Source organism: Misgurnus anguillicaudatus, chromosome 9 (genome assembly GCF_027580225.2).
Source record: "Misgurnus anguillicaudatus chromosome 9, ASM2758022v2, whole genome shotgun sequence".
NCBI lineage: Eukaryota > Metazoa > Chordata > Actinopteri > Cypriniformes > Cobitidae > Misgurnus > Misgurnus anguillicaudatus.
Window position 1 is genome coordinate 36,560,001 of NC_073345.2, and position 27,930 is coordinate 36,587,930.

Below are 27,930 nucleotides of genomic sequence, written 5' to 3' on the forward strand. Positions count from 1 at the left end.
CTTACCGTATAAATTAAAGATGAATCCTTATTAAAGCAACACATGCTATTAAGTTAAGAGCAGTGTGTTGTGTTTTTTTACATCAATAACCCAGTAGACAACAGCAGTATATTAAAAGCACAGATCTAATATTGACACGCATCCGACTTTCCCCAACTGTTTACATTCGGTTAACACATAACCAACTGTTTACATTGATAACCCCCACAAGCTATTTTGAGATACTGTTTTCTGTATTTGTCTAACTAAGTGCAAAGAAATGTGAAAGTGAAATTGTATTCACAATCTCTAGTGAAATGATGTCACAAGGCTGGCATTAAGATTCGAACCGTTTCTGGATATTGTCCACATACACATTAAAAAGTCAAGTGTAAACGCATTTGTAATCTGAACATTATCCAGGTACAGAGCTAGTTAAGATCACAGCGCAGTCTAAACACAATCCAGTTATATCTGCATTCACAGGTCTGATTAACTGATGATGTGATCTCATGTTAATGCCAGATCTAAACACAGCCAGTTATGTCACAGTCACCAATATTTGCGCTGTGTCAGATCTCTTTAGAGACGGAGCATCTGGGCCCGCGACGGGTGGACTCTCTGAGGAGAGAAGACGAGGATTGGCAGAGGAAAGCTCATACAGCTGTTCTGTCCATTCAGGATCTGACCGTCAAATACTTTGAAACCACCGCACGAGCACAGAAGGGTAAGACCATGTGTCTCTCACTCTCTCTTTCTCTTTCTCTCTCTCTCTCTCATGTACAGCAATTACAACTAAACACCAGGATTTAACAACGTGTGAAAATGTGTGCTTTGTAACAAAAAGGAACATATCACTGTTTTAGTACAAATGAAAGCCATGCGTCCAAACCCTTACACTGCTACGTGTGTTTTAGTGATGTATGAACGCATGCGCGCTGACCAGAGGAAGTTTGGGAAAGCCGCGTGGGGCGCTGCAGTGGAGCGCATGGAGAAATTACAGTACGCCGTCTCCAAGGAAACACTGCAACTCATGCGTGCCAAAGAGATCTGCTTAGAACAGAGAAAACATCGACTCAAAGAGGAGGTACGCCACACACACACACACACACACACACACACACACACACACACACACACACACACACACACACACACACACACACACACCATCATCATCATCAGTGTTTTTATTAAGGGATTAGGCGTTGTTTTGTAGCAGCTATCTTGGATGTTTATCATCATTGTCTACACAGTTGTGTTCATGACATTTGTGTTTGTGTGTTTATCAGATGCAGGGCCTGCAGGCAGGAGAGGATGCGGTGCTGCGTCTGGATCAGTTGGAGTCTCTGTACTATGAGCTTCAGTTGCAGCTCTATGAGATTCAGTTCGAGATACTCAAGTACGAGGAGCTGCTGCTGACTGCGCAGCTGCAGAGTCTGCGCAGACAGATGAGCGGTGAGAATCAGCCGTCTTGCATTTCATGTCCGTGTTGTGCTCTCGCTTCTGCGGCCGTCCATATCTGTGTGTAGCTGTCTGTGTGTTTTCAGAGAGACAGGAGGAGGTGGTCTACTACGACACCTACGAGAGCCCGGACGCCATGAGAGCGACAGACGACCCCGCGACCCCTTTGACTCCTCCTGCAGATGATGTCGCCAAATTACAGCAGAGGACTCGACAGCTGGAGGCCAGAAGAGGCCGCATCACCGCCAAGAAAGCCTACCTCAAAAACAAGAAGGTAACGTCGATACGAATATGAGTCAGTCGTGTGTGCTCAGAGATCCGATCTGATATCTGATCATGTTACACAGGAAATCTGCATCATCAATCACACTGAGAAACTGCAGCAGCGACAGAGCGGCCCAGAGCGTTTTTCCCAGCAGGCTTTGCGGCAGGTACGTGTTCAGAGAGCACATCCATGTATTATTCCTCTTGATGATATATCCTACAGTGAATGTGATGTTTCCTCAGGATGAAGAGGAGGAAGAGGAACAGAGAATCTCCAGAGTCGGTCAGGAGAGGCAGCGAACTCTGGACCGTCTGCGCACCTTTAAACAAGTCTGTTTCTCGGCTTCTGATCAGTCACATGACATTTATTAGATGGATAGTTAGAGTCGTAGATGTACTTTATAAATCGATGATGTATTAGAGACCGCTCTAGTTTTACCTTTAATCCTATGGCAGTCGTTCTTTTACTCTTTCATTTCAACATAAGCAAACCCAGCAGATATGTTAAAAGTGCAGTGTGTAAATTTTAGCGGCATCTAGTGGTGAGGTTATGATAGCCGCCACCAGAAAAATGTCATCGTCGGAGACAACTTAGTAAAAAAAGTTTGTCCGTTAAGGGCTTCTGTAGAAACATGGCGGTAATAAAAACATAACGGTTCATTATAAAAAGGTCTTTATACCCCCCTGAAAATATAGTTTTGTTTATAATTGTGCATTTCTGTCAAAAGATCCTTTTAAAAATTACACACTGCACCTTTAAAGACTAAGAGCATGACGGGACACATAAGGGGTTAATCCAACAAATATGACACGTTCAATGCTCTTTAAAAATGAACAAGATCTTGTTTTCTTTTCTTTTGCGTTTCCATTACCCTTTAAAAATTGTGCAAATTGACATTGTAAAATAAAATACAGCCAATGAAAACACGTCAATTTCAATAAAATCCCATATATCACAAAAAAAGATTTTACACTCAGATTTTTAGGCAATTCGGAAAAAGTTAGTCACATAATTATTATTTAAAGATGAAGTTGTATAAAATCTCCCAGAAACTCCTCAATACGTCTCTGCTCACAAGTATGAGAGGCTTTCCTTGCCAATAATGTTTGAATAAAACTCCTACATCTCTTTTGATTTCAAGGAAACTCCAACGTTTATCAGTATTTTATTATGTTCTCACCTCAACGACGAATTAATACACACCTATCTTTATTCAATGTGTGCACATAATCTTTGTACAGCGCGTCGTGAGTGTGTTAGCATTTAGCCTAGCCCCATTCATTCCTTAGGAACCAAACCGGGATGAATTTAGAAGCCACCAAACACTTCCATGTTTTCCATATTTAAAGACTGTTACATAAGAAGTTACACTAGTAAGTATGGTGGCACAAAATGAAATAAAGCGGATAAAAAATGAGAACTATATTGTATGGCGGAAAAGCACTTGGTTTGCAGCACTTCGACATCGGTGCGCAGTGATATTGACGGAAGTTGAAGTTGAATGATGTTACTGCGCCAGTGTGGTGGATGTGATATTAGTAAACCTACCAACATCAGTCGACATGATGTTTATAATGACTTGCAGCAAGAGGAAAAACTGTTTCAGTCACATATAATCGGTTAATAAAAAAACAGCATCATTAAATGGAAATCTTTTGTCGACATTTAGAAAATAACGTTAAAGTTTTGCGCAAATCTGCAATGGAAACGCAGCTACTGAAAATTTAATAGACGCTTTACTGTAACCAAAAAATAAATGACATGAAATAAATAAACGTAAACAGCTTGTAATCACTGTTGACTTTGATTACATGATGGAATATCGGACGTCTCACACAATTTAGTTTGGCAAAAAATGACGCGTAATCAAATTCTAGTTTATTTTGGCTAGAAGCAGGTTATTAATATTGGGGAATGATGGTGAAATGACTATTGCTTGCTGGGATATATATTACATAGTTGAGTTTATTAGGACATTATTAATTAAATTGTCCAGTAGCTCAGGTCACCACAGTGTCGTGTTGTGTTGAAGTTCAGTAGTCTGTAATGTTTGTATATTTCATACACTGATGGTTCTTCTGCACACAGCGGTACCCCGGTCAGGTGACTCTGAAGTCTACACGTCTGCGACTGGCGTATTCCAGGAAGAAAACCGCACCCACCGCAACACCAGAGCAGCCACAGACGCAGGCCGCCGGCGTGCAGACGGACGACGCTCCGGCTCCTCTAGAGCTTTCCTCGGGAGTCCCAGAGCTCCGCAGACCCGAAAGTTTCCTGTCTTTACCACCGGCGGTGGGCACGGCGGTCGCCGAGCTTCTTCCTGCAGCCGTGCACACGTCTCTTCCTCCTGCAGGGGAACTCCTGCTGCTCGACTCCTCCACGTCACCCATCTCTCCTCCACCCCCGCCGCCTCCACCTCCGCCTCCTCCACCCCCCTCTCTAGAAGACTTGAGCACAGACGGCCAGGGCCCGGCAGGCAGCCCGGTGCACCAGCACAAAGCTGAGAGCCCCCTCGCCCCATTCTCGGCCCGGTTCTTTGACAGCAGTCAGCTGGTGAATGCCCGGAAGAGGCTGAAGAAAACGGCGTCCCTGGAGTCCAACCAGTGGAGAAGAGGTGGAGTACAGCTACTGACAGCTAGAATATCAGTTAGCATAGAAAGATGAACGTTAACCTAGTCACCATCGTCACCGGTTAGAGTTAAAAAACCGGACATGTCTCGTCTCTTAGTCCACATGTCAGGTCTCAATGTTTAACCCCTTCAGAGAGTCAAACCACCAGACCCATTGTGTTTTGTTTTTTAGATAAACAAACATCAAGGCACTCAAGATGTTGTAGTGAAAATCTGCTTTTTAACTCGAGCGAGATCAGACACATGCACATTTGCATGCATTTATCTACAGTGAGGAAGGTGGGTATTTGGACACCCTGCTGTTTTGCAGGTTCTCCCACTTGGAAGTGTCATTGTAGGTGCACGTCCACTGTGAGAGACATAAAAAAAAACAGAAATCACAATGTATGATTTTTTAACTATTTAATTGTATGATACAGCTGCAAATAAGTATTTGAACACCTGAGAAAGTCAATGTTCATATTTGGTACAGTAGCCTTTGTTTGCAATTCAAAGGTCAAACGAGGTCAAACGTTTCCAGTAGTTTTTCACCAGGTTTGCACACACTGCAGGAGGGATTTTGTCCCACTCCTCCACACAGATCTTCTCTAGATCAGTCAGGTTTCTAACCTGTCGCTGAGAAACGCAGAGCTTGAGCTCCCTCCAAAGATTAACTATTGGGTTTAGGTCTGGAGACTGGCTAGGCCATGCCAGAACCTTGATATGTTTCTTACTGAGCCACTCCTTGGTTATCCTGGCTGTGTGCTTCGGGTCATTGTCATGTTGGAAGACCCAGCTGAGACCCATCTTCAATGTTCTAACTGAGGGAAAGTAGGTTGTTCCCCAAAATCTTGCAATACATGGCCCCGATCAACCTCTCCTTAATACAGTGCAGTCGCCCTGTCCCATGTGCAGAAAAACACCTCCAAAACATGATGCTACCACCCTCATGTTTCACAGTAGGAATGGTGTTCTTGGGATGGTACTCATCATTATTATTCCTCCAAACATGTTTAGTGGAATTATGACCAAAAAGTTCTATTTTGGTCTCATCTGACCACATGACTTTCTCCCATGACTCCTCTGGATCATGCAAATGGTCATTGGTAAACTTAAGACGGTCCTGGACATGTGCTGGTTTAAGCAGGGGAACCTTCCGTGCCATGCATGATTTCAAACCATAATGTCTTAGTATATTACCAACAGTAACCTTGGAAACGGTGGTCTCAGCTCTTTTCAGGTCATTGACCAGCTCCCCCCATGTAGTTCTTGGCTGATTTCTCACCTTTCTTAGGATCATTGAGACCCCACGAGGTGAGATCTTGCATGTAGTCCCAGTCTGAGGGAGATTGACAGTCATGTTTAGCTTCTTCCATTTTCTAAAGATTGCTCCAACAGTGGACCTTTTTTCACCAAGTCGCTTGGCAATTTCCCCATAGCCCTTTCCAGCCTTGTGGAGGTGTACAATTTTGTCTCTAGTGTCTTTGGACAGCTCTTTGGTCTTGGCCATGTTAGTAGTTGGATTCTTACTGATTGTATGGGGTGGACAGGTGTCTTTATGCGGCTAATGACCTCAAACAGGTGCATCTAATTTAGGATAATAAATGAAGTGGAGGTGGACATTTTAAAGGCAGACTAACAGGTCTTTCAGGGTCAGAATTCTAGCTGATAGACAGGTGTTCAAATACTTATTTGCAGCTGTATGATACATATAAATAGTTAAAAAATCATATATTGTGATTTCTGGATTTTTTTAGATTGTGGACATGCACCTATGATGACAATTTCAGACCCCTCCATTATCTCTGGGTGGGAGAGCTTGAGAGGTGGCAGGGTGTTCAAGTGCTTATTTTCCTCACTGTATCTGAATTTACACCATGTGCTTGTAGAAGTTTTTACAAAAGTGAAAATAACACACTGTGGAGTATCGAGAACCTGACACAGATGAGTTGATTATTGTCGTGTTGTTGTCTCTCATGCAGCCAGTTCTCCGATGGATGAAGTCCTGGCCAGTCTGAAGCGCGGCAGCTTTCACCTACGCAAGGCCGAGCTGCGCGTCATGGCGCCAGATCCGGACGAGGACGATGGGAATAATATCCTGGCACAGATCCGGAAGGGCGTGAAGCTGCGTAAAGTTCGGAGACAAGAGCGAGGTTCGAAGGGAAGCGAGCCGTCTGACCCCCTGACGCGGAGCATCCATGAAGCGCTCAGGCGGATTAAAGAGGCGTCGCCCGAGTCCGACTCAGAAGATGAGATGCTGCCATCTACCGAGTGGGAGAGCTGAACTTCTGAACATACAATAACTGAGAACACGTGTGTGTGTGTGTGTGTGTGTGCGTGTGTGTGTGCGTGCACCTCACAATTCATTCAAACACACAGCACACTAAAAGCTGAACAACTACACAACAACCCCCACTCGATCGCCCCCCTCTCTCACTTATTCACTGTATTAGTTTTTTAATCCGTGTATTATTCATGATTTTCATTAACTCGTTTTATGTTCTTCTTGTGTTGTGTATGATAGCAGGAGACGTGAGCTTTGGTTGAAAGTTGTTTTGTGAAAAACTTAGAAGTTTACTGTAGTAAAGTCCAGTAAATGCATTATCAACTTGACTGAAATGAAGCCAGATTTTTTTTACTGTTCTGATTGTTTTATTATGACATTAACGTGATAACACATTTTCCAGTCGCTTATTTATCACAGTGTTTACTTAAATAAATGCAGACTTAAAAAATGACAAAGTATTTTGAGTGAAAATACTAGAAATGTGTTTTAATTGTCATTACAAACAATCTTAATAGTGCTAAAAATAGGCTTCATTTTCTTGATAAACGTTATTTTCCCATCTATATGGAGACAAGCACGTGTTTTGTGTCAAGCGTGTGTTCAGCTCACTTTTCTCACTGCCAATTATACGACTTTTGTATTGTCTTGATTGTATCTTTATTTATCTTTACTTGTCATATATCATCATGGCTCTCATCTTCTTCTGCATCTGATTGGTCAATCACTTATTCATGTGCAGTTTACACTTGTCATATGAAGTGTGTGCGTGCGTGCGTGCGTGTGTGTATACAATGCATCACTGTACCAACAGAAACACTACTACAGAAACTGAATCATGACACAATGTTTACCCATAATGCTGTTCGGCACAGCTGTACTGTCTGGTGTCAATGCATTTGCCCTCAGTGCTCATCTGGGGTCTGTTTTAGTTCTGATGAATCTGATCTCAGATCAGCCGACTCTTTTACATGACACTACAGTTTATTTTGACATGTTTTTCATCGCGTGTACTGTATTTAGCCTTTTTTATATTCCTTTAATCATATTAACTCGTGTGTATGATCTATGCTTTCCACCACCACAGGCGTGAGCGATTCAAACTAATCACCTGAAAATGTTAAAGATTTGTGACTGGCAGTCACTAGACACGTGCAATATTATATTAGAAACTGAATACTGATATATTTTTCATGTGTATGATATTGTAATAGTCAGCAAATCCATCTGCATGTTTGCCTAAAGGACACATGTATTTATTGAGTTCAACTAAATATTAAAAAATGTAAAGCAATATCATAAAAAAATGTTAAATGACTTTTGAAAATCCAGTTTTGCTTTTACTCTGCTTTTCCAGTCATTGTACTCTTAACACTTATTTTTTAATTTGCCTTTTGCCCCTTGCGTAAATAAAGTATTTAAAACAAATGCTTGCTGAATCGTGACTTTTATACATCTACAGTATGTTAATAGTATCTGAGGTAGGCCTAGTGTGCATTATATAACAAAATATGAGTAGTATTCATTCAGTACAGGAATCTTCTCAGTTGTACTGCACATATTGGTTTCAGACATACAGCAGCATACAAACCATAGGCATACAAAATAAATAATGCAAAAAAAAAACAAAGATGTCACACAATCATAATGTAGGACCAATGAGTAGTGCAGGTCACTTGTTGCGAGTTCAGCTGATTTTAAACAATGATAAAACATCAAGTAAAGTAAAATCAAGTAAAACTTCTTGTTTTGAGTAGATTCCTCCAGATTGTTTTTTCTATTGTGGTAGCCCTTGCTCGCAATAGGGTTGGAGACCCCATACAAGCTTTGGATGCGTTAAAAAACGTGTCGTTTCCCTGAGAAACGGAACGAGACTTTGCTTCTATTTCTCAGGGAACCGAGGTTACAACAGTAACCACTGTGAAGAAGACTGGATGCCTAAACCTCTAGAGACCCAATCAGAAACTGGTCCTGACCCAGGACAGAGTACATACAGACAAAGCCAGCATACAAGTCTTATCGCTGCACTACACAGGGCAGCAGATAAGCACAATGCAACAATGGCCTAGCACACCGCAAGCAATAGCAAGCATACTTGCGTTTGGCATGGTGTTACATAAGATGAACATCAGGATGGCTAGTGTGAAAGAAACGAGGATGAAGCGAATACAGCTCCATAAATCGTCATAAGCAGTAACTACTGGCAACATGCGGTACACACTGTGAATACGCGTTAACCACACCAAATTAGACACACACCAAAACCAGAGAGTGGAGGCGATGTGTTGCCCTCCCTTAGCACCCAACTCAGCAGCTGAGTGGGGAAGGAGGCAGAGTGCAAAACACCACAGGAGCTGCGTCGAAATCCTTGAGATAGACAGCCTGCGTCGCAGCCAAATATGCTTTACTGTAAAGGTAGATCATTCGACACGGGACAGCGCACCGGGTCGTAGGTGGTCACTTAACACCCTTCTGTGCACATTATGTGTAAGTATACATAACCGCCTGTCCCCCTCGTCATGCAGTCCGTGTGATGGGTATATTTGCGAGTAGCGTTGAGCGTTATCAGGAACAATGATGTAATCTGCCCTCTTTCTCTCCACAGCACGTATGTAACAGGCACATTAAGAGTATTGCCTGATATATTATACATATACAGCCAGGGGGACAGGAGGAATTCCAGTGGGTGCCAGCCGCAGCCCCTTGCTGATCACTCCATAGACCAATGTTGCTTGAACCACAGAAGCTGGGCAATGTTCACTCTCTGTTCTTAGCTGATAGCCAAGTTGCAACACCAACCCCATCTAACGTATGATGTCACGTTCAACAGGACATGTAAGTGACGTGGCCGGAACGCATGCTGAGCACAGCTGCACTCGAGGCGCAGAGACATCACGTGTCAAGGGAAGCATGTGCAAAATAATGCCAGCCGCTACGAACAGGGCTCGTTTGTAGCCGAAAAACCTGTGAGAATCGGCCAAAGTGCGTTGTAATGTACAAGGCCGACACCAAGAAATGATGTCTACTCAAGAAAATGGCCACGGCGCAGCGCTCGTAAAGGCAAATGGCTTGTGGAGAGGTTTGCAATGTACATGAAGGGGCCGCGCTACGCTCATCCAAGACAGGCCCTGAAGAAACTGCTGAGAACACAGTCACATGCGAAGACTTCCAGGTCCACACATGAATCTCTTCACTTACCTGTTCCTCGAGGAGCGAAGCAATATATATGCACGTAAATGCCGGAATGCGTGTAAGGGACGTGTGGCCTACGTCGAATCTCTACAGCGACGCTTTAGTATCACGAATTGAAGAGAAAGAATCTGAGGATATGCCATCAGATGGTCGTTGTATAGCGGCGGAAGGCACGCCTCGATACGTCGTCATGGCAGCCATTGGCCAGTACACTGTCGTTGTTCTATAAAAAAGCTTCAGAAAATCAGAAGAGACTGGCTGTTTCTCAATATGTGTTCTTCAGCAATCTTGTGTCCTTTTGTTCTCGCTTTACATCGTCATTAACCAATGAAATTCAATTCCCATTCTCAAGAACACAAGTACAGAGGATGCATGAAAATATCCAGATGTGTTCTTGATATTGAGGATGCATCGAGTGCAGACTTGCTCTGAAATCTGGGGAGGTCATGTGACCTCGCGACCTTCTGAGTTCGTTCTTTCAAGGTTGCCTGGCAAGACCAGTCTCCACAAGAACGCAAATCCGTTCTTCACGTTCTTGGAATTGAGAAACAGACACTTTTCTCGAAAAGGAACCACCTCCCGACCGCAATGAGGTATTTCAGTTATATTTCATTGTAATCCAATCCAAACAATGTGTGTAAGGTGACTTTTTTTATCAAAGTTTATCCTTTAATCCTAAAGTTTAGTGCAGTCGTTAATGTTGCGGGGCTGACCATGCACGATCTCTTACACATGGGTGTGGTGATTAGTTAAACTTCTGTCTTCAATCAAAATTAAACGTGGACATATCAAATGTTAAAATAAAATTTCTTGCTTTGTTATTTTTTATAACTTCCAGCAATGTCTTGTAAAAGGCAAAACTAAAAAAATCTAAATCTAACTCCACATGAGGGGCATTATAAAAAAATCACTTTAAGTTGTTGACTGTAATTAATTTCTGCAAACTCATTAATAAAGCATTCAAATAAGCATAATACCTTAAATACATCAACAGCGCGTGTGAAAATATGCAGAACATGTAACGTTAAATGTAAAGACAATTCAATGTGTTGTTTTTGTAAATAAAACTCTGTGTCATACTTTACCCACCTTCATGTTGTTTCAAACCCGCGTGACTCTTCAGTGGATCATGAGGAGAGAAGCTCAAAACATCATTCAGTGTCATAAGATGATCTTATAAGTTATCTTCTGAAGTTATGGGATATCTTCACGAGATGAAACAACAAACTACATATCGCTTTGTTTTTACCACAGAAGAGCGCGGGCTCGTTGATCTTCAGCCGGAAGTGCTGACGTTCATTAGAACCAAATAAAGAAACGAGAAACACGCGCGCAGATCTTTAACGAGTTAAACCCGACCATGACCAACTAATTCACCAGTGTTTCTTCTATTAACATTAGTAATTGAATATATTTGAAGAGTTTGCTTCCGAGATAAGTCTACGTTTTTAAAAAGTGTCTTATTGTTTTTTGATTGTGCATTCCAATTAATATCAATCAGTTGTTTTGATTTAAGCCTTCATAACTAAACAAATACAACTAAGTAGCACAATAAAAACATGATAACATAATAATAAACATGTTCCGAAAACATTTTTTCTCATTTTGGAAACTCATGATTGGGGTGGTTTCCCGGACAGGGATTAGACTAGTCCTAGACTAACATAAATGTAAGAGCTGTTCAAACTGAAAACAACTTGCACTGACATGTCTTAAAATACATCAGTACCCTTTGTTTTGCCTCAAAATGGACACACGTAATGTTTTTAGTAAGGCATGTTTGTTAAAACTAAGGCCTAGTCCTGGCTTAAACTAATCCCTGTCCGGGAAACCACCCCATTATATCTTAAAGCACAAAGCCTCGAGACAAGCGTCACTCCGTTGGGTCACCATGATGAAGTTTATAAAAAAATGACACGTCAGGAAAAAACCCCAAAACATTTTACTCTTTAATTTTACTATAAACTCAGAATTACAATTGTGTGTTTCAGCATGTTAAATCATCAATATTTGAAATTACTGAGGCTCTCAAATGTTGTCATGATGATAATAAAGCCGCCCAGTCAGTGTGTCAAAAACTACCTGCTGCAAAGCCCTTAAAATTCTTCACATATACATGAATAAATCATCACACAGGATCACTGGTTTTTGGCAATAGTGTCACCCAGTAACCAGCTGCCAGTAACAAAGGCGACTTCACCTGTACAAGAGAGGAAAATAATCTCTCTGCAAAATCAAGTGATAGAGTTTATGTTTCCCTTTTAAATTCTCTTCAAAAATATTGCCAGTTCCCCCCCTCCCCACACACACACATTAAAAACAACAACCGTATGTCCACATAGCCAATAATAAAAATAAGAAAGAGGAAAAGTGAAAACAAATAACTTGAATTGATGCAGCCACTGTGATTAGAATATATATATATATATTTCTTTACAATAAATAACCAGTAATTGTACGGTATCAAGTAAAGCATTGCACTTCATAAACAAAACAACAAAACAAATGAACAAACCGTAATTTCACCTCAATGTCTGATAACGGCCCTTTAGACAAGTGCACTAAAAATGTGTCATATTTTCATGTTTAAAAAGTGTTTAGAAAGGAAAGAGTGTGTGTGTGTGTGTGTGTGTGTGTGTCTGTCTGTGTGTGTCGATGTGTGTTTGTCTCAGAAAAGAGTCATGTAAAATACCTGATAGTGTGACTGAAGTTCATAGTTTCTCTTGTATTGCTCAGATTGTGGAAGTTTATTAATGGAAGAGTTGCAGGATGTTTCTTCTTTCCAGTGAATGTTCTGGTTCACTAAATAAAATTCCACACGTTTGTTGATCGATCCATCACGATCTATCAGTTTACATTTTGGACGCTGTGCCACATGGGTCCAGATATAAGCTGTCAATCAAACCTTTCAATTCACAGTTCCATCTTGAAAATCAACACTGTCTTGTGTTATTTCTGTACCTCTCTGTGTGCAAACAGGACAAAAGTACATCATCATTCTCCTGATTCTGAAATAATGTGACAAAATAATGAAACTTCCAAATCTGCCGTGGTCAGTAGCTCAGCATTTCCTTCATGGCAGACGCATTAAAATGTGCCTCAAATGTTTGTGTGTCTGTAAACTTCAGTGTGTGTCTGTGAACTCTAGTGTGTGTTTATGTATCTGTAAACTTTAGTGTGTGTCTGCATGTCTGTGAACCTCATTGTCTGTTTATGAACTTCAGTGTGTCTGTGAACAACATTGTGTGTCTGCGAACTTTAGTGTGTTTGTGTGTCTGTCAACCTCAGTGTCTGTTAATGAACTTCAGTGTGTTTGTGAACTTCAGTGTGTGTTTGTTTGTCTGTGAACCTAATTGTCTGTTTATGAACTTCTGTGTGTGTTTGTGAACTTCATTTTGTGTCTATGAACCTCATTGTCTGTTTTTAAACTTGTGTGTGTGTGTGTGCCTGTGAACTTCAGTGTGTGGCTGTGAACTTCAGTGTGTGCGTGTGTGTGTGCGTGTGTGTGTTTGTGTGTGTGTGTGTTTGTGTGTGTGTGTATGTGTGTGTGTGTGTGTTGTAATGTGTGTGTAAAATGAAATGATCACAGCAGCTCTCGCTCTGATGATATCCATGATGTTCTGATGTTGTGAATGTGTGTGTGGCTCTACATGTGTGTGTGTGTTTGTGTGTTTAACTGCCGTCGCTCTCGATGAGTTTGGCCAGAGCGTCTCGCAGTTCCGTCAGCTCAAAGATTTTCCCGTCCAGCAGATCGAGCAGCGAGCGGAGACTTTTCCGGAACGACTCGCCCTCCAGCTGGCTGTTCTCCAGACGCTGCTCCAGATCAGACAATTGAGCCTCTAACTCGGCGTTCCTCAACTCTCTCTCCTGATCACGAGACAGAAACACAATGAAATGACTTTTTACTCTGTACACGAGATACGAGAGCTCTCGCGTGCGTTTACCTCCAACTTCTGAGCGAGTGAATCCTTCTGTGTTTGAAGCTGGTTGGCATTTTCAACTTCTTCCTTCAACTTCTCTAATTCCTGTAAGAATGAAACGGAGTCAGAACTCTGAAGTATCAAAACAAAGCAGTAGTTGTCAGAGTCGCACCTGCTCTTTAGCCTTGAGTTCAGCCTCCAGCTCCTCGATGGTTTGGTTTAGTTCTGTTTTCTGACTTTTGATGCCGCTAGTTTGTGCACTAACACACTCCAGCTCCGTCACCTGAGATACGACACAAACCATCACTTCCAGTTCACAACCGACACACTTGAACACATTTGAGTTGCTTTAATGCCGTCTAGAACGTTTTACTTTTGTAATGTGACAGAAACAAATGCAGGGCGAGGCTATTATATCAGGATTTGATAGGGTGGTGAAAAGAGTTTCAACAGGTGGTTGAAAAAAAACATTAAAGGACCAGGTGTAGATTTAAAGAAAGTAAACTTTATTGTAAAATTGATCATTCAGCTTGGAAGCAAATCAGTGTTGGCAGTTCAAGAAAAACGGCCTAATGGCAAGTTTACTATGAATTTGCGCTTAAGGTGTGTGACAAAAACACATGTGCACTTCAGTTAGTGCGGTATAGATGGGATTAAAGTGTTAACATGGTCGTGTATTGACATTAAAATAAGATTTCTGTCATGAGTTTCTCAATTAAGAGAAAACATTTCCCTGCCAGTGACGAGTTTTTCTAGCAATCCGTATTTCCGCTATTATTCACCGGGTGGCACTCTTTCCCAACTTATAAAACCTGGAAGTATTCCCTTAGGGCAGGGATGGGCAACTTTGGTCCTGGAGGGCCGTGTCCTGCAGAGTTTAGCTCCAGCCATAATTAAACACACCTGAAGCAGCCAATGAAGGTCTTACTAGGCATACTAGAAACTTTTAGGCAGGTGTGCTGAGGCAAGATGGAGCTAAACTCTGCAGGACACCGGCCCACAGTTGCTCATCCCTGCCTTTAGGGCAAACAGTTCAAACTCTGTGTATGTTTTGATCATCGCTCTGAATCTGATCCCTAACAAAAGTCCTTCACAAAAATGCTATTATTTCAGCTTTTGGCTCAAAATTTGGTCTTTTTGAAGAAACCTACCCATATTTGCGAGGTGATAAAAAGAGAAGAAATGAAGATAGGATAAAGTGTTTTGAAAGCAGAGGGTCTGTTCTTTTATTTGATATATTGTATGTTTATATATTTAAAGAACATTTTCTGGAAGGCATTTGTGAAAATCAAAAAAAAAAAAAAGTTTTTTAAACGCTGGCGGGGAAAGAGTTAATGGCATTATTTTGATTGACTTATTCTGTTTACATGAGATTAATTGTAATTGCAATATTTCCAAAATCTGATTATAATTGCATTATGAGGGTGCGTGTAAACGTAGTTTGGTTATTTTGTAAGAAATCCTGTTCAGGTTGCATGCTGGCCTACATGTTTATATCATATACAGTATCAGTGGCGGCCGGTGGCAACTTTTTCAAGGGTGCACCACGATGCAAAGCTCGTCACAACATGTATTTAGCCTGTCATGTGTGTTGCTCGTCATGTCAAAATATGTGTTCGGCACATCCTGTAAATTTATGTGAATTACGCGTCATGTCAAAATATGTGCCTGTTGCAGACACTTCAGAGGGGTTTATTATTAAAAAAAAACGCTCACGTTTGCCAGATACTCGCTTAATCTCATGTGTAATCAGAGTCGGACTGGTGCGTATAAACATTGTGTTGTTTCTCACTCGTTTGTGGAGTCTCTCTGCCTCGTCCTGATACGCCGCCAGCTGCTGTTTCCACTGTTTGACGTTGGCGGTTGATTCCAGCAGCGCTGCCGTCAGTTTGGCGTTATTTCCCTTCAGAGCGGCGAGCTCCGCCTCCCAGTGTTTGGTGATGGATGTGGAGCTGCATGAAGAAAGAGATGAAATCCTTCACAGAAGATGGCTGGAGCAAATACCACTAAACACTTTTTATGTACAGTAAAGAAGCTACTTTTGATTAGGTTCTTCAGCCGTAAAATCATTATCATTCACGTCATACCAAATAACCTTTTTAGTCAAACTGCTGTTAATTTGGTCAGTTTCAGAAACGCAGATTCACTGTAAGTGCTTTTATCATGAAAGTTTTCATCATCTATATTTCATGTTTGGCTAACAGTGTTTTAAGGTAATGCTGCGGTGTTTTCCATGGAACTTGGCAAAGTATAAAATATGGATGAATACATTAACTGACACATAAAGGATGAAACAGTCCACGGCAAACAGATTTCATTTCATAAATCAGACTCTGTTTGGGCAGAAAATATGAAATAAGGATTTCATAACTGGTTGCCAAGGCGTTGTTATGCCGTTGCTAAGTGTGTTGCTAAGCGGCTGATATGTCACCTGTGAGGGAACGGTACAGCGTTGGGTTCCGGGCGGCTCTCGGCGTTAAACGCCGCGTCGGGTGTCACGCGCTCATCCGTTCCGTTGATGCTCTCGGGAGTCACGGGAGACTGAAGATCTGTGGCCGATTCCTGTGACATCACAAACATTTAATGCTCAGAGTCACGTGATCATCCCTTCACTAACCATGTGATATACACTGCACACAACACTCAGGAGAACCTGTTTGAAAACATGATGACACTAGTGCTGTAGAAACTAGAAAAGAAGATTATGAAGATTGAAGGAACATCACATCTCTGAATATTTTGTCAGACGAAAAGTGCGGACCATCTTCACACTCAGCGCGATGCAAAAAGTTATCACTGAGAGTAAAATGAGCTCGGCTTTACTTTAAAACAAAACTTATCATGAGAATTAACAAAAACAAAGTGGCTCATTAGGACTTGAACGATGTCAGGAGAAAATCTGCAATAGATTTTAAACATATCAACAGCTCCACGTCTATTTATACACTCGCCGGAGGTTTTGACTTCATAAAGAAAAATCAAATATGAGGAAAAACGAAAAAATATGACGTTCACATCCTAGAAAGAAATGAAATAATCTCATCCTCATTGGTTCTTACCTTTGCTGCATTCCGAATCTGTTTGTGTATCAGCGTGACATCATAAGAAAAAATTAAACCAACTCATGAATATTCATCACTGCAGTTATTGTCTGTCAGGAGTCTCGGATTTGATGTTTAAGGGATAAACGAGGTGTAAATCTGTAAATAAACACTGGTGTCGGGGGAGATCTGGGATGACCCAAATGTTTCTAAAGGTTCGGTTGAATTCTGGATAAGAGATTCAGGTGGATGATGTCGGGGTGAATCATGTGGACTGTGAGCGGCTTCGCTCCTTACCTTAAAACGCGGAAAACACGAAACAGACTTGCACTTGAGAAATAATGTAAATGTGAAGATAGTATAAATACAGTTACAAATGTCAAACATAATAACATCATAAAACACTCGACCTGATTTTGCCAAGTGAGAGACGTCATCACAGCAACATTGCGCTGACCCAAGGACAACATTTTTGTAAATAAAACCTAAACCCACCCAAAACCCCAAACCTAACCATAACTGAACCCTAAAATCAGAGGAACATTAAAGGTAAAAACAATGATCTAAAAGCAGCTAATCCTGGTTGTAAGTTTAAACTTGAAACAAACCCTAAACTTATTCCTTAAATCTGGTTGATTAAAATGTTGTCCCAGGGTCAACCTAATGTTGCCCTGAGGACATCAACCACTTGACAAAACCAGGAGAGCCTTATAAAAGATATAAAATACTAAACATAATGAAGGTGTGAAGGCTGTGGATTAAAATGTTTAGTTTAGTGAAGCACCTGTGAGGGTGTGCTGGTTAACTCCATCTTCTCCTGAGATTTCTCCTTTGCTAACCTCGCCGCTTCTTTAAATTCCACAAACTTCTCAGCAAACTACAAAGATAGAGAGGATTTACATATAAGATTCATCGCAGGAAATCAAAACAAGGCACAATCAAACATCTGTGTGCTCTCACTTTACTCAGATGAGCCTCGGAGGAAAAGCCCAGACCGTAGACGGTGTTGGCCCGACTGTCGGCCCACTGACCAAACTTGTGTGAAGTCTTGGTGAACGTCATGTTAGGGGTGATGGTGCTGTTGATAATGGCCTGCAGAAAACAAAATATCAGAGCCATAAAACACAACAAGTCCAGAATATCTAGACAGCCCTCCGTAGGGTCTCTGTAATGTGCGCGTTTATGAGATGATCTGACCTTTGTCCCATCCAGGCTGATGATGCGGTAGACGTTGCGGTTGCTGTCGTAGAAGTACGACACAGTAACGGCGTGTTTGCTGGTAGGGACCCAGTTCTTTTTGGTGCTGGGATCGATCTGGAAGACGTGAGCTCTGGTGCTGAAGATCGGCTGCTCACTGGAGGAGACCAATGAAGATTTCATCACAACTCTGGACACATACAGTCCTATAGTCTGCCATATCATGAAAGCAGCTTTAGTGCATGATGGGAAATCACTGCAGCAGAGCGTCACTAACACCATAACAACTGTTACCCACAATCCCTCTGTGATGAAAGACCACTGACAGTAATGTGTGTTAAACTGGTTTATCACACACAGATTAGGACTGGTACTGCTTTATAATGGATTTTCCTGGGAGAATAACACAACGGTTTAGTGCAGTTCATCTCCATCAGTTAGCTCATGTTTGTGGCTGGTTATCGGTGGATCTAGCTACCGATGTATGCGCTTGAGATCACAGACAGTCATTTATGAAAATCCCAGCATGCAAAGTGAGTTTCCCTGTTCCTCCACTGTACACAGCATTTTTTCAATCACACACACGCACACACACACACACACACACACACACGACAACACACATGCCCACACACACACACACAAATACACACGCACACATGACAACACACACATGCCCACACATGAACGCACACACACGACAACACACACGCATGCACACACAAACACGCCTACACAGACTAGATGAGTATCTGCACTGACTTTCTTATTTTATTTTTGTCTTGTTTTCAGGAAAAATATCTAAAAAAATGTAATCAAGATGTAAAAAAAATCTGCCAATGGGGTAAGCAAATGTATCTTGAATTATGTGCAGTTAAGTACAAGACTTTTTCTCATCCCATTTGCAGATTTTTTTGCCTGTTTTAAGCACAAATTCACTAAAATTTTATGTTTTTTTGCCTAAAAACTAGACTTATTTTCTAAGGGCATTTTGCCAATTGTTTAGATTGATTGTTTAGATATTTGTAGTGAAAACAAGACAAAAATACTAAGTAAGAAAATAATTTTGAGCAGTGTGTTCACCTCATACATCACTTCACTTCTCTACTTTAGGGATCTTCAACTTCTTTTCTTCGAGGGCCAGATTTTAAAAATGTAAATATGATGTGGGCCAAACTTTTACTCACATTTTTACCGTTAATATATATTTTTTTACTTTACTTATATATATATAGAGAGAGATATAGAGATAGATATGTTATAACTTATGTTGTTTTTGGTACTTTTAAATAGAAAAACATGCATTTTCAAAAAAGTTGCACACTTCTTGTATCCAGTATTTTGCCTTTTAATTACTGAAAACTCATATTTTCTTTTTTAATATTTTAAAAACGATTGCATTTTAACATTGCATGAACCAAATTTTTATAGTTCAACTATGAACAAAAATGTGCAAGTGTAAATAATCAACACATGTAGAGCTCTTTTGTTTATAACTTTCATAAATTGTTATATTTCAAGTATTCACAACATATAGTCAGTATATTCTCCTAATGAATAAAATTGCACTTTATGTTTTCTTTTAAAGATATATAGGGTAAAGCGCCTTTCAAATGTACACTACATTTGGACACGACTGTCTGAGTTCTCCCCCTAGTGGCACTCATTATGAAATTTCAGTTTAATCATAAATCTGTGTCGAGGCAAGAGCCTTTAATCTATGAGTGTATTAAGTAATGAATAATTGATGACGGGCCATTGAATTATAAGAAAATAATGCACACCCAAGGTGGTAATGCACCAAACATAGTGGGTGTGCATTATTTTCAAATAATTCAAAGGTTATACCATTATTCTGGTTATACCATGGTTACAACAAACTTGCTCTGGTGCCTATTTTTAAGACATTTGACAAGTTATGTGTGCGGTTATTGAAAAATAATGCATACCCTTTGAACATTTCTCAACCAATCAGAATACAACATTCAACAGACCCGTGGTATAATACGTAATAATTTACTTATTAGTAATAAAACGGTTTAAAGTGTTACTGATAAAGTTAAACCAAAAAGTATTAATAATTTTCACCCTGCACACAGTGTTTTGATTAAAACACACACTGTAAAATATCACTTCCGGTCAGCGTGTCACACATTTTAGTTGCACAAGTTAAAGCTCAAATTGGATCCGATAATTATGCTTCTGCAGATGTTTGACACCCCACGCAGCCGTCATTTGTCATGTACAGTGGAAAGGTAAAAGTAACCACGCTGATTTTAAATCAGACAAAGATGACCGGCGTTGACCTTCATGTGAATTCGTTTTTGAGGCTGCACAAATATGAATGAAGTGACACTGTATTAACAACAGATAAAGACGAATAGTTGAAAATCATTTTCTTAACCAGTAGTTTACATTTATATTTATTCACTTAGCCAACACTTTTATTTTGAAAGGGTTTGCAAATGAGAGAGCATTTAGTTCTCTAAATAACATTAAATAGGGTTCATTTTATTTGAGAGGCGAAACTATGTAATAGAATTAAATGCTTTGATTTTGAAAGTCTAGATGCTTTTCTTTTTTTAAACATAATTTTGAGAAAACTTTAGTGAGCTTTTTTCACTAGTCACATCTGGTAACCATAACTGAAGATATACAGTAAAAAAGAGTCATGATTATAAAACACAGAATCTTTCATGTGGGTCAAAAGCTGTGGGAGATGTGAAGCGTCTCTAGAGTCTCTGAGCTTCTTATTTAACACCACCGGATCAGTTAATTATCATCACTTACATTAATTATAACAATCTAAAGAATCTGAAGTGCTATCATCTATATCCTGATGTCCATTAAAACCAACAATCTGTCTGATTCATCACTACACTTACTGTACTTACACTAGACAACTACAGACAGGTTATACAGATCACAGCTTATCAATAAACATCATGCAAATCTAACCTTTAAATGCTTTACAATGTCTTTACATGTTGGAACTCCCTTATTCAGTGTATGTTTCTGTCCTGTCATTGAACAATAAAGCAGGTTTACATTGAATACTATTATTAAAAAATTGTGAGAGACACAATTCAATTCAAACATGTGCTCATTTCATGTTATATTATTGTTTCATAATTACTTAAGAACATTAAGATGCCATCAGATTCTGCTTCTAAACAGTTATTATGTATCTTCATGTAACAGGCTATACTGAAGAATAGATATACTTCAATTATATATCAATTATATTAAAGAAAGACAATGCATATAAGGCACAAGCCTTGACATATAAGTCAGAGGAAAAATGACACTCATACTTGTATTTTATAAAAGATAGTGTCACTTAAAAACTCAATGCTTTTCTAACTGCAAATACTTTATACCATTTAGCCACAAGAAAACAGCAGAATATCAAGAGTTATGTGCTGCTGGAGGAACAGTTTTATATGTTTATGACTCCTAATAGTTTAATATGAAGCTTGATCTGTAGTGTGTAGGTAAAGAAAGATGAAATCAGCTCTTATCATGACACTACATTTGACTACAACACAAAGACACATTGTTCACACGCACGTGCGCGCGCGCGCACACACACACACACACACACACACACACACACACACGCACGCACACACACACACAAAAAGATGAAACTGTCCATCTGGTCACAGTTCAGTCACCATCCATCCAATCTCATGCCTGTAACACAACATCAGTACACACAGTCATGTGCTACACAACACCAGCTGCTGTAAGATCTTTCCCCTTCATTACTCGTTCATATTTAATGTACTCAAAAACAACATTGTGGGTTATTTTTAGTTTCATCTGCATCTGTTGTTCATTAACATTAATAATAGACCATATAGATCTGGAAAAAAAACAGTAATGTCATTAATATCATCTTGCATTTTTTAATATATATATTTTTTTATCCTAACAACATATAAAGACACGAAGACATGAATTAATCAAATGTACAGGACCTTGAAACAATTTTGAGTCAGTTTGAATAAAAGCATCTTCTTATAAATGCATTTAAATGTCAATTTTAAGAGAGAGAGAGAGAGAGAGAGAGAGAGAGAGAGAGAGAGAGAGAGAGAGAGAGAGAGAGAGAGAGAGGGTGGATGGATGGATGTATGGGTGGGTGGATGAACTCTTATATCTTCAGTTCTGCACAACTACATGTGAAGCTTCAGCAGAGAATGAAACCAAACCTGCTGCAGGTTATATAACAGAAACACTCTTCACCTCTGACTGTTCTTTATCTCTCTCTTAACCAACTCACTCTGCTATTTTCCTTTACATCAAACGCTATGACGACATCATGACATCATGTCAGACTGAGCCAATCAGTGAGCTTCGCTCAATATCTCCAGCAGCACATCAGTTTGACAGCTGGTTTGCATGCATTCATTAAGTCCAGCTCAGCTGTTTTAGAGGATTCAGTGCCTCTTCTTTTGGAAAATGTTGTTTGCTTTGATCAACCTGCATTTAATAGATGTGTTAAAAAACAACCCATCAAATCAATGTAAAAATTAAATAACCCTAGACGGACTCACTTATGAAACCAAACCAGGCCAAGGAACCATTAAATAACACACGCACACGCACACACAGCTGTGATGTCACAGCCTCCCCTGCCTGATGACATCACAGCTCACTGACGACAACATTCCTATAAAAACTCAACGGTTTAATATATGCCAATTAATCCACGCATGCGACATTTGGTCTGTAATCCATCTAATGATTCTTACAGAATGCAAGCGCTTAGATTGAATCCCACAGATGAGTATTTGCTGTATGAGATGCTCTATAACTGGATTTTATTTCATGTAATATTCAGATCCTCACAGGAGCACTACAAATAGCACATCACTGTTTTTAGACACGGTCCAATCTAACTGTCATCATTTTCATCATCGAAATACCGCCGCGTGTATTCGATAATCACTCGGTATAATGTTGCTTAAATAAAATGGTACCGTATACTTTATTTAGATTTGAAAGAATAACGTGGAAAAAATATATACAAGAGTGGCACCGTGCACAACTCACCAATGGCAGATTCTCAGAATAGGATGCAAATAGCATGTTATATAAATATCGGAATCGTTCAGATGATGGTATATATTAAATCTATCAGAGATATACTCGATAAAGGCCAGTATGCACGAGATTCTCGTGTGTTTATAATGACACATCCATCAGCTGCAGTAAATCATGGTAACATACCCCATTTTGCTGGCGCGTGCTCTTCTCTTCTGTTAATATGTCCGTGTTAATTCGTCGCTGTTCTCTCGAGTGTCTTTCAGTCCGACATGATGTGAGTGTGTGTGGGATTCTGACAGATTCCTGCACAAAACACAAGAAAAATCCTCAAATCTCCAACCTTCAAATAGATCCACCGTTAAAAATCACATCCACCCATCCGTGCTGTGGAAAAACATCATTTCCGCCTCCATCAGCTCAAAGGTCCGATGATGATCTCAGTCTGATCATTGATCAATCAGTAAATCCACGGATCAATCAAATGTCCGCTGTCATCTGTCCCTCTCTCCTTCTGCCTGTCATCTCATTCATTATCTCTGCCTCACAGCGCGACGTCATCACGCTCTCACGTCACTCCCCATCGCTCCGCACTCTGACGTCACGGACAGTACGTTGCGCTGTGTGTTCACTTCCGGCGGCAGAATATGGATGAGTGTACAGAACCTTATAAAAAATACACCTACACATATAATAGTGCATGTCCCGCGCTCTAATTATAGATCTCTCTCTATCTCTCTCTCTCTCTCTCTCTCTCTCTCTCTCTCTCTCTCTCTCTCTCTCTCTCTCTCTCTCTGACTGAGAAACGGTGAACTCTTGTGTCTTTGGAATCATCACATGACATGAACACTGTAATGAGATTTTATATCATTGTTGATAGTAAATGTTTAAATGTCTGATCAGATTCTAATACATCTAAATCTTTATAACCGTCATTCAGTTGATAGATTACAACAATTTATCACTCAAACCCCATTCAGCATTCATAGACAAACAGAAGTTTATCAGTGTTTAAATGTAGTCATAAAACCCTTCACTTCAAAACCAAATTAAAAATGGTGACTGAGTTAGAATTGATGGTGTAATGGGCAGCGCTTCCACATGTGTTGCTTTCACACTTTTGGCGACCAGATTTTGATTCCTGGCTCGTGGTCATTTGCTGGTCCCATACACCTCTCTCCTCCTGTCCTCTCCTCATTCACTGTTAATAATAAAGGCAAAAATGACCAAAAGATCAAACTTCAATTCATTCTGACTGTAATTCTAACAGTGAAGTGTTGTGGTGACGGTGGCAGCATTATGCTGTGTGGATGTTTCTCATCAGTAGGGAGGGACCCGCATCTTGTTAGAATTGAAGGAAAAATAGATGGATGGAGCAAAATATAGCAAAACACTAGAAGAGAAATTGCTCCAGTCTGCAAAAAAAAGCTTGGAAGGAAAGAGCAGGACAATGATCCCGAGCACAAGTCCAAAGCAACAAGTCCTGACCTCAACCCTATTTTCACCATTTTAAAATTGCAGTCCCCCCAAACAACCTGGAGAAAATTTGCCAAGAAGAGTGTCCAAAACTGATGCATATCTACCCCAAAAGACTCAAAGCAGTTAATGCAGCAAAAGGTGGCCTTACTAAATATTAATGTAATAATTCAAGGTCATTTAGTTTTCTAAAAATAATACATTTTGAGCTTCAATGTTTTGAAATAAAATATCAATTGTAATGAAATGTCAGTTTTTAATTAGTTTTTTTGTGAATGAATTGGCCAGGGGTTTTGAAGTGAAGTGTTTTATGAGTTTATGATGACCACAATGAAAAACTGTTTGTTTATGAATGCTCTCATAGATTTGTCATTTTTCATAAAGAAAAGTTGACTTATTATCATCATACATTACTCTTTCTGTGGTCAGATCGTTTATCTTTATTATTTGTTTTGAATGTCATGAAATATTATTTAACTTGTTTACAGTGTAGATGTTTTTCTAATCTATAAACATAAGCACATTATTTAGACTGCTTCATTCATAGAGTCGTCTTTATTTTCAGCTCATTCAAATACAAATACATTGTTGGTTTATGGGTGACACCTCTCAGTGTTTATGAGAGTAGAATAAGCCGGTTAGTTTATTAATGAATCAGTTCAGAATTTAAACACCTTAAAATATGTAGCTGCCATTCAGAGCAACACAAATACACACACACACACACACACACACACACACAAGAGATGTTTGAGTCTGTCTTGTGTTACATACACACAAACACATGACTAGAGTGACAGACATCAGCAGGTGACTGTGTGTTAATGTGAGATCAGACATCTGATCATTCGGTTGCACACTGTATCAGACATTCAAAAGAAGACTTGAGTTATAAAAACTCTCTTCAAATTTGATGTCAGTCAAACATTTTTAAGGAACAGGAGTTTTTCAGACATTCATAATTTCTGGATCAGGTCAATTTCAAAACATTTTTTGGCTGAACACTTTAAGACCATCACTTATTTTCACAGTGAAACATCTCTTATGTTATATGTGTTTCAATTCTTTTTTGAGGGCTGAAAATAATTTAAAAATCTTTCTCCTCAGATGTATTTTTCATATTTGAGAAACACAGTTCAAGAGGTTAACATTTGAGCAGATGGGTCATAAAATGTTACGCTGATTTATTGCTGCAAAACAAGAAACAAGACCTCAAAGTTCTTCTGTTTTTACTTTTACACTGAGATTTTTTATTCCAGTTCAGCTCTGAATGTTTGACTTCTGTATTTCTGGCAATAATTAATTCAGCAGACGATAAACAACTTCATAAAAAGACAAATAAGTTGCTGCTGTTTTATCGGTCGTAACTCAGTGTGACCTGCAGCGCTTCGAGATCTCAGAGAAAGTTCGCGTGTCTCTGAAGTATTTTTAGTTTTGGCAAAGAGAAGCAGAAAGTCAATCCCCTGGTCTTTATGCTGCTCTACCAGCATTGACACGTTAAAGGTACATAACCACCGATAGTCCTGCTGTTGCCAGGAGGAGGTTTTAGATCCAAAAGCACAATTAAAAAGTTCCCCTGTTGCAGATGACCGACCCTTACGAGGAGATGTTTTGTGTTTACTGTGCTTTGCACCATTGGTAGCGAGCGCAGGCAAAATATGCGACGCCTGTCAGGCTATTTACAGAAAATGCTGAGCAAGAGAAAGTTCCCAGGGCTGCAATGACACGAAGAGAGCAACCCGTACGCCCGCAAAGCACCTCGGATTAATGCGACCTGCACCGAAATGGAAACAATGGAAATAATGGACTCGGAGAGCCAGATGATGGTACTGCGGGACACGCTGGTGGAGGGACGAGAGGAGCCGTACGATGAGGTGGAAGATCTGAGCAACAGGTCGGAGCAACTGTAAACCAGACAGATCAAAGCTTTCACAAATCTTTTGATTAGTTCATCTTTAACAATCTTGATTTATGAATAAAATGTTTGCCTAAACTTGAATGTTACTGCCCTAAAGATTTTAGAGAATGTTCAGAGATCTCAAATTGTTTCTCATAGACAGCAACAGGGTATAAAAACTGTTCTTCTTCTTCTTCTTCTTCTCCCCATGCACAGTCTAAAAGATGCGCTTCAGGACGGAGCCGTAAAGCCAAAACTCCACTGCCTGATGATGGACCCAGCCTTCTCAATGGTGACGGTTCAGAACGAGGACAGTGGTATAGTTTGGGAAACAGCTTCCAGTCGCTGCTCGACCCCCTGGGCTTCAGAGATGAACGCCACCGCTCCAGATCCCAGCTGCACTCTCACCAGTCCTGGCACAGCTGGCAATATTGTTTTTGTTATGGATGAAGAACTAATGAGCAGAAGGGAGAAGAAGAAACCAAGACCAGTGAAAATCAAGGCTCTTCCTTACACATGTGGTGATGATGATGATGAGATCATGAGACCTGCCATGGTGGAGGTGTCCCTCCCTAACGTCCCACAAGCTGAAGACGAAATGGCAAACGCCAAAGAAGAAAAAAATCAGCGTTTGTTCAGTCTGCTCTCTGAAGGATCTGAAATTCTGAACATCATTGCTCCGCCTAAAGTGTCTACGGTTGACGAGGAGGCGAGTAAACGTCTGGAAGACTGTTTGTTTTACCTCGAGGAGACACCTGCTGTTAAATCCACACAGATGTTCCCAGATGAACCTGTAGACGAGGCTGAGACTGGAGAGCCGAATGAAGTGACATCGCTAATATCCGAGCACAATGTCCCGGTAACACCCTTCGTGGGAACCAGAAGAGGCGCCACTGCGGATGACTACTTTGAGAAGTTCACTCTACTGGATAACCAAGGGCCATCAGGAGAGGCACAAACAGCCGAAACATCTCATCAGGGGACAGAGTGCTCCGCAGAAGACACGCAGGATAAAGTCGACGCGCCGCTTGCACCGGGTCCTGGACTGTTGTGCGTCTCCTCTGCCATAAGTATGTTAGATATTTCTGGTGAACACCTAGACGATATCTTTTACGGCGGCGGCAGCGGCATAGAGCCGCACTCTCCAGACGACACCGCACGTACCCGACAAGAGACGAGAGATCTTTCAAAATCATCACTGAAGAAAAGCGGCTCCGCCTTGTTCGAAAGCGAGGAGTCTGTGCTCACCCCGATATACCTTCCCGAAGGACCTCCGAAAATCATCGATCTCAACCTGCTCGAGGAGCCCAAAGCCATGGCGTTTCTGTACTCAGACCTGTATGCAGACGCCGTGGGGAGTAGAAAGAAGCAGGACGATGATGCTGAGAGTCTGACCTCTGAAAAATCTTTCTACATTCAGGAGTCAGACTCTGAGGACCAAGGGTATCTAGAGAAGTTTCTGCTGAAGGTCGAGACTCCCAAGTGCGAGCAGGAACCTGACTTGTTTTGTGAAGAACGCCAGGACTCGTTCAGACTTGCAGGATATATGGAGGAACC

The 27,930-nt window shown here is 40.5% G+C and overlaps 2 protein-coding genes across 4 annotated transcripts in view; one reads left to right on the forward strand and one right to left on the reverse strand.

Moving 5' to 3' along the window:
* jmy (junction mediating and regulatory protein, p53 cofactor) overlaps window positions 1-8,029 on the forward strand; it is a 21,170-nt gene extending 13,141 nt beyond the window's left edge. Inside the window, exons 3-10 of one of the 2 annotated variants that reach the window (XM_055179648.2) lie at window positions 556-706; window positions 897-1,066; window positions 1,272-1,437; window positions 1,512-1,717; window positions 1,791-1,874; window positions 1,951-2,037; window positions 3,797-4,322; window positions 6,300-8,029. In XM_055179648.2, coding sequence (XP_055035623.1) covers window positions 556-706; window positions 897-1,066; window positions 1,272-1,437; window positions 1,512-1,717; window positions 1,791-1,874; window positions 1,951-2,037; window positions 3,797-4,322; window positions 6,300-6,601 — 1,692 coding nt within the window. In that variant the 3' untranslated portion in view covers window positions 6,602-8,029. The remainder of the gene's footprint in view (window positions 1-555; window positions 707-896; window positions 1,067-1,271; window positions 1,438-1,511; window positions 1,718-1,790; window positions 1,875-1,950; window positions 2,038-3,796; window positions 4,323-6,299) is intronic. The other variant, XM_055179649.2, reaches the window with a different exon arrangement.
* A 3,695-nt stretch (window positions 8,030-11,724) lies between these two features.
* On the reverse strand, window positions 11,725-23,686 carry homer1b (homer scaffold protein 1b). 2 transcript variants are annotated; one of them, XR_008638019.2, is made up of 10 exons: window positions 23,187-23,686; window positions 17,952-18,108; window positions 17,715-17,846; window positions 17,539-17,631; window positions 16,145-16,275; window positions 15,506-15,665; window positions 13,886-13,996; window positions 13,738-13,818; window positions 12,486-13,660; window positions 11,725-11,993 (listed from the first exon to the last, which is right to left on the reverse strand). XR_008638019.2 is itself a non-coding variant. In XM_055180941.2 (9 exons), the coding sequence occupies exons 1-9, from the start codon at window positions 23,189-23,191 to the stop codon at window positions 13,466-13,468; spliced, it is 1,065 nt and encodes a 354-aa protein (XP_055036916.1). In that variant the 5' UTR covers window positions 23,192-23,686; the 3' UTR covers window positions 11,725-13,465. The 2 variants fall into 2 exon arrangements, 1 of the variants encoding a protein (XP_055036916.1); XM_055180941.2 differs by having other exon boundaries at window positions 11,725-13,660.
* Between the last annotated feature and the right edge of the window lie 4,244 nt (window positions 23,687-27,930).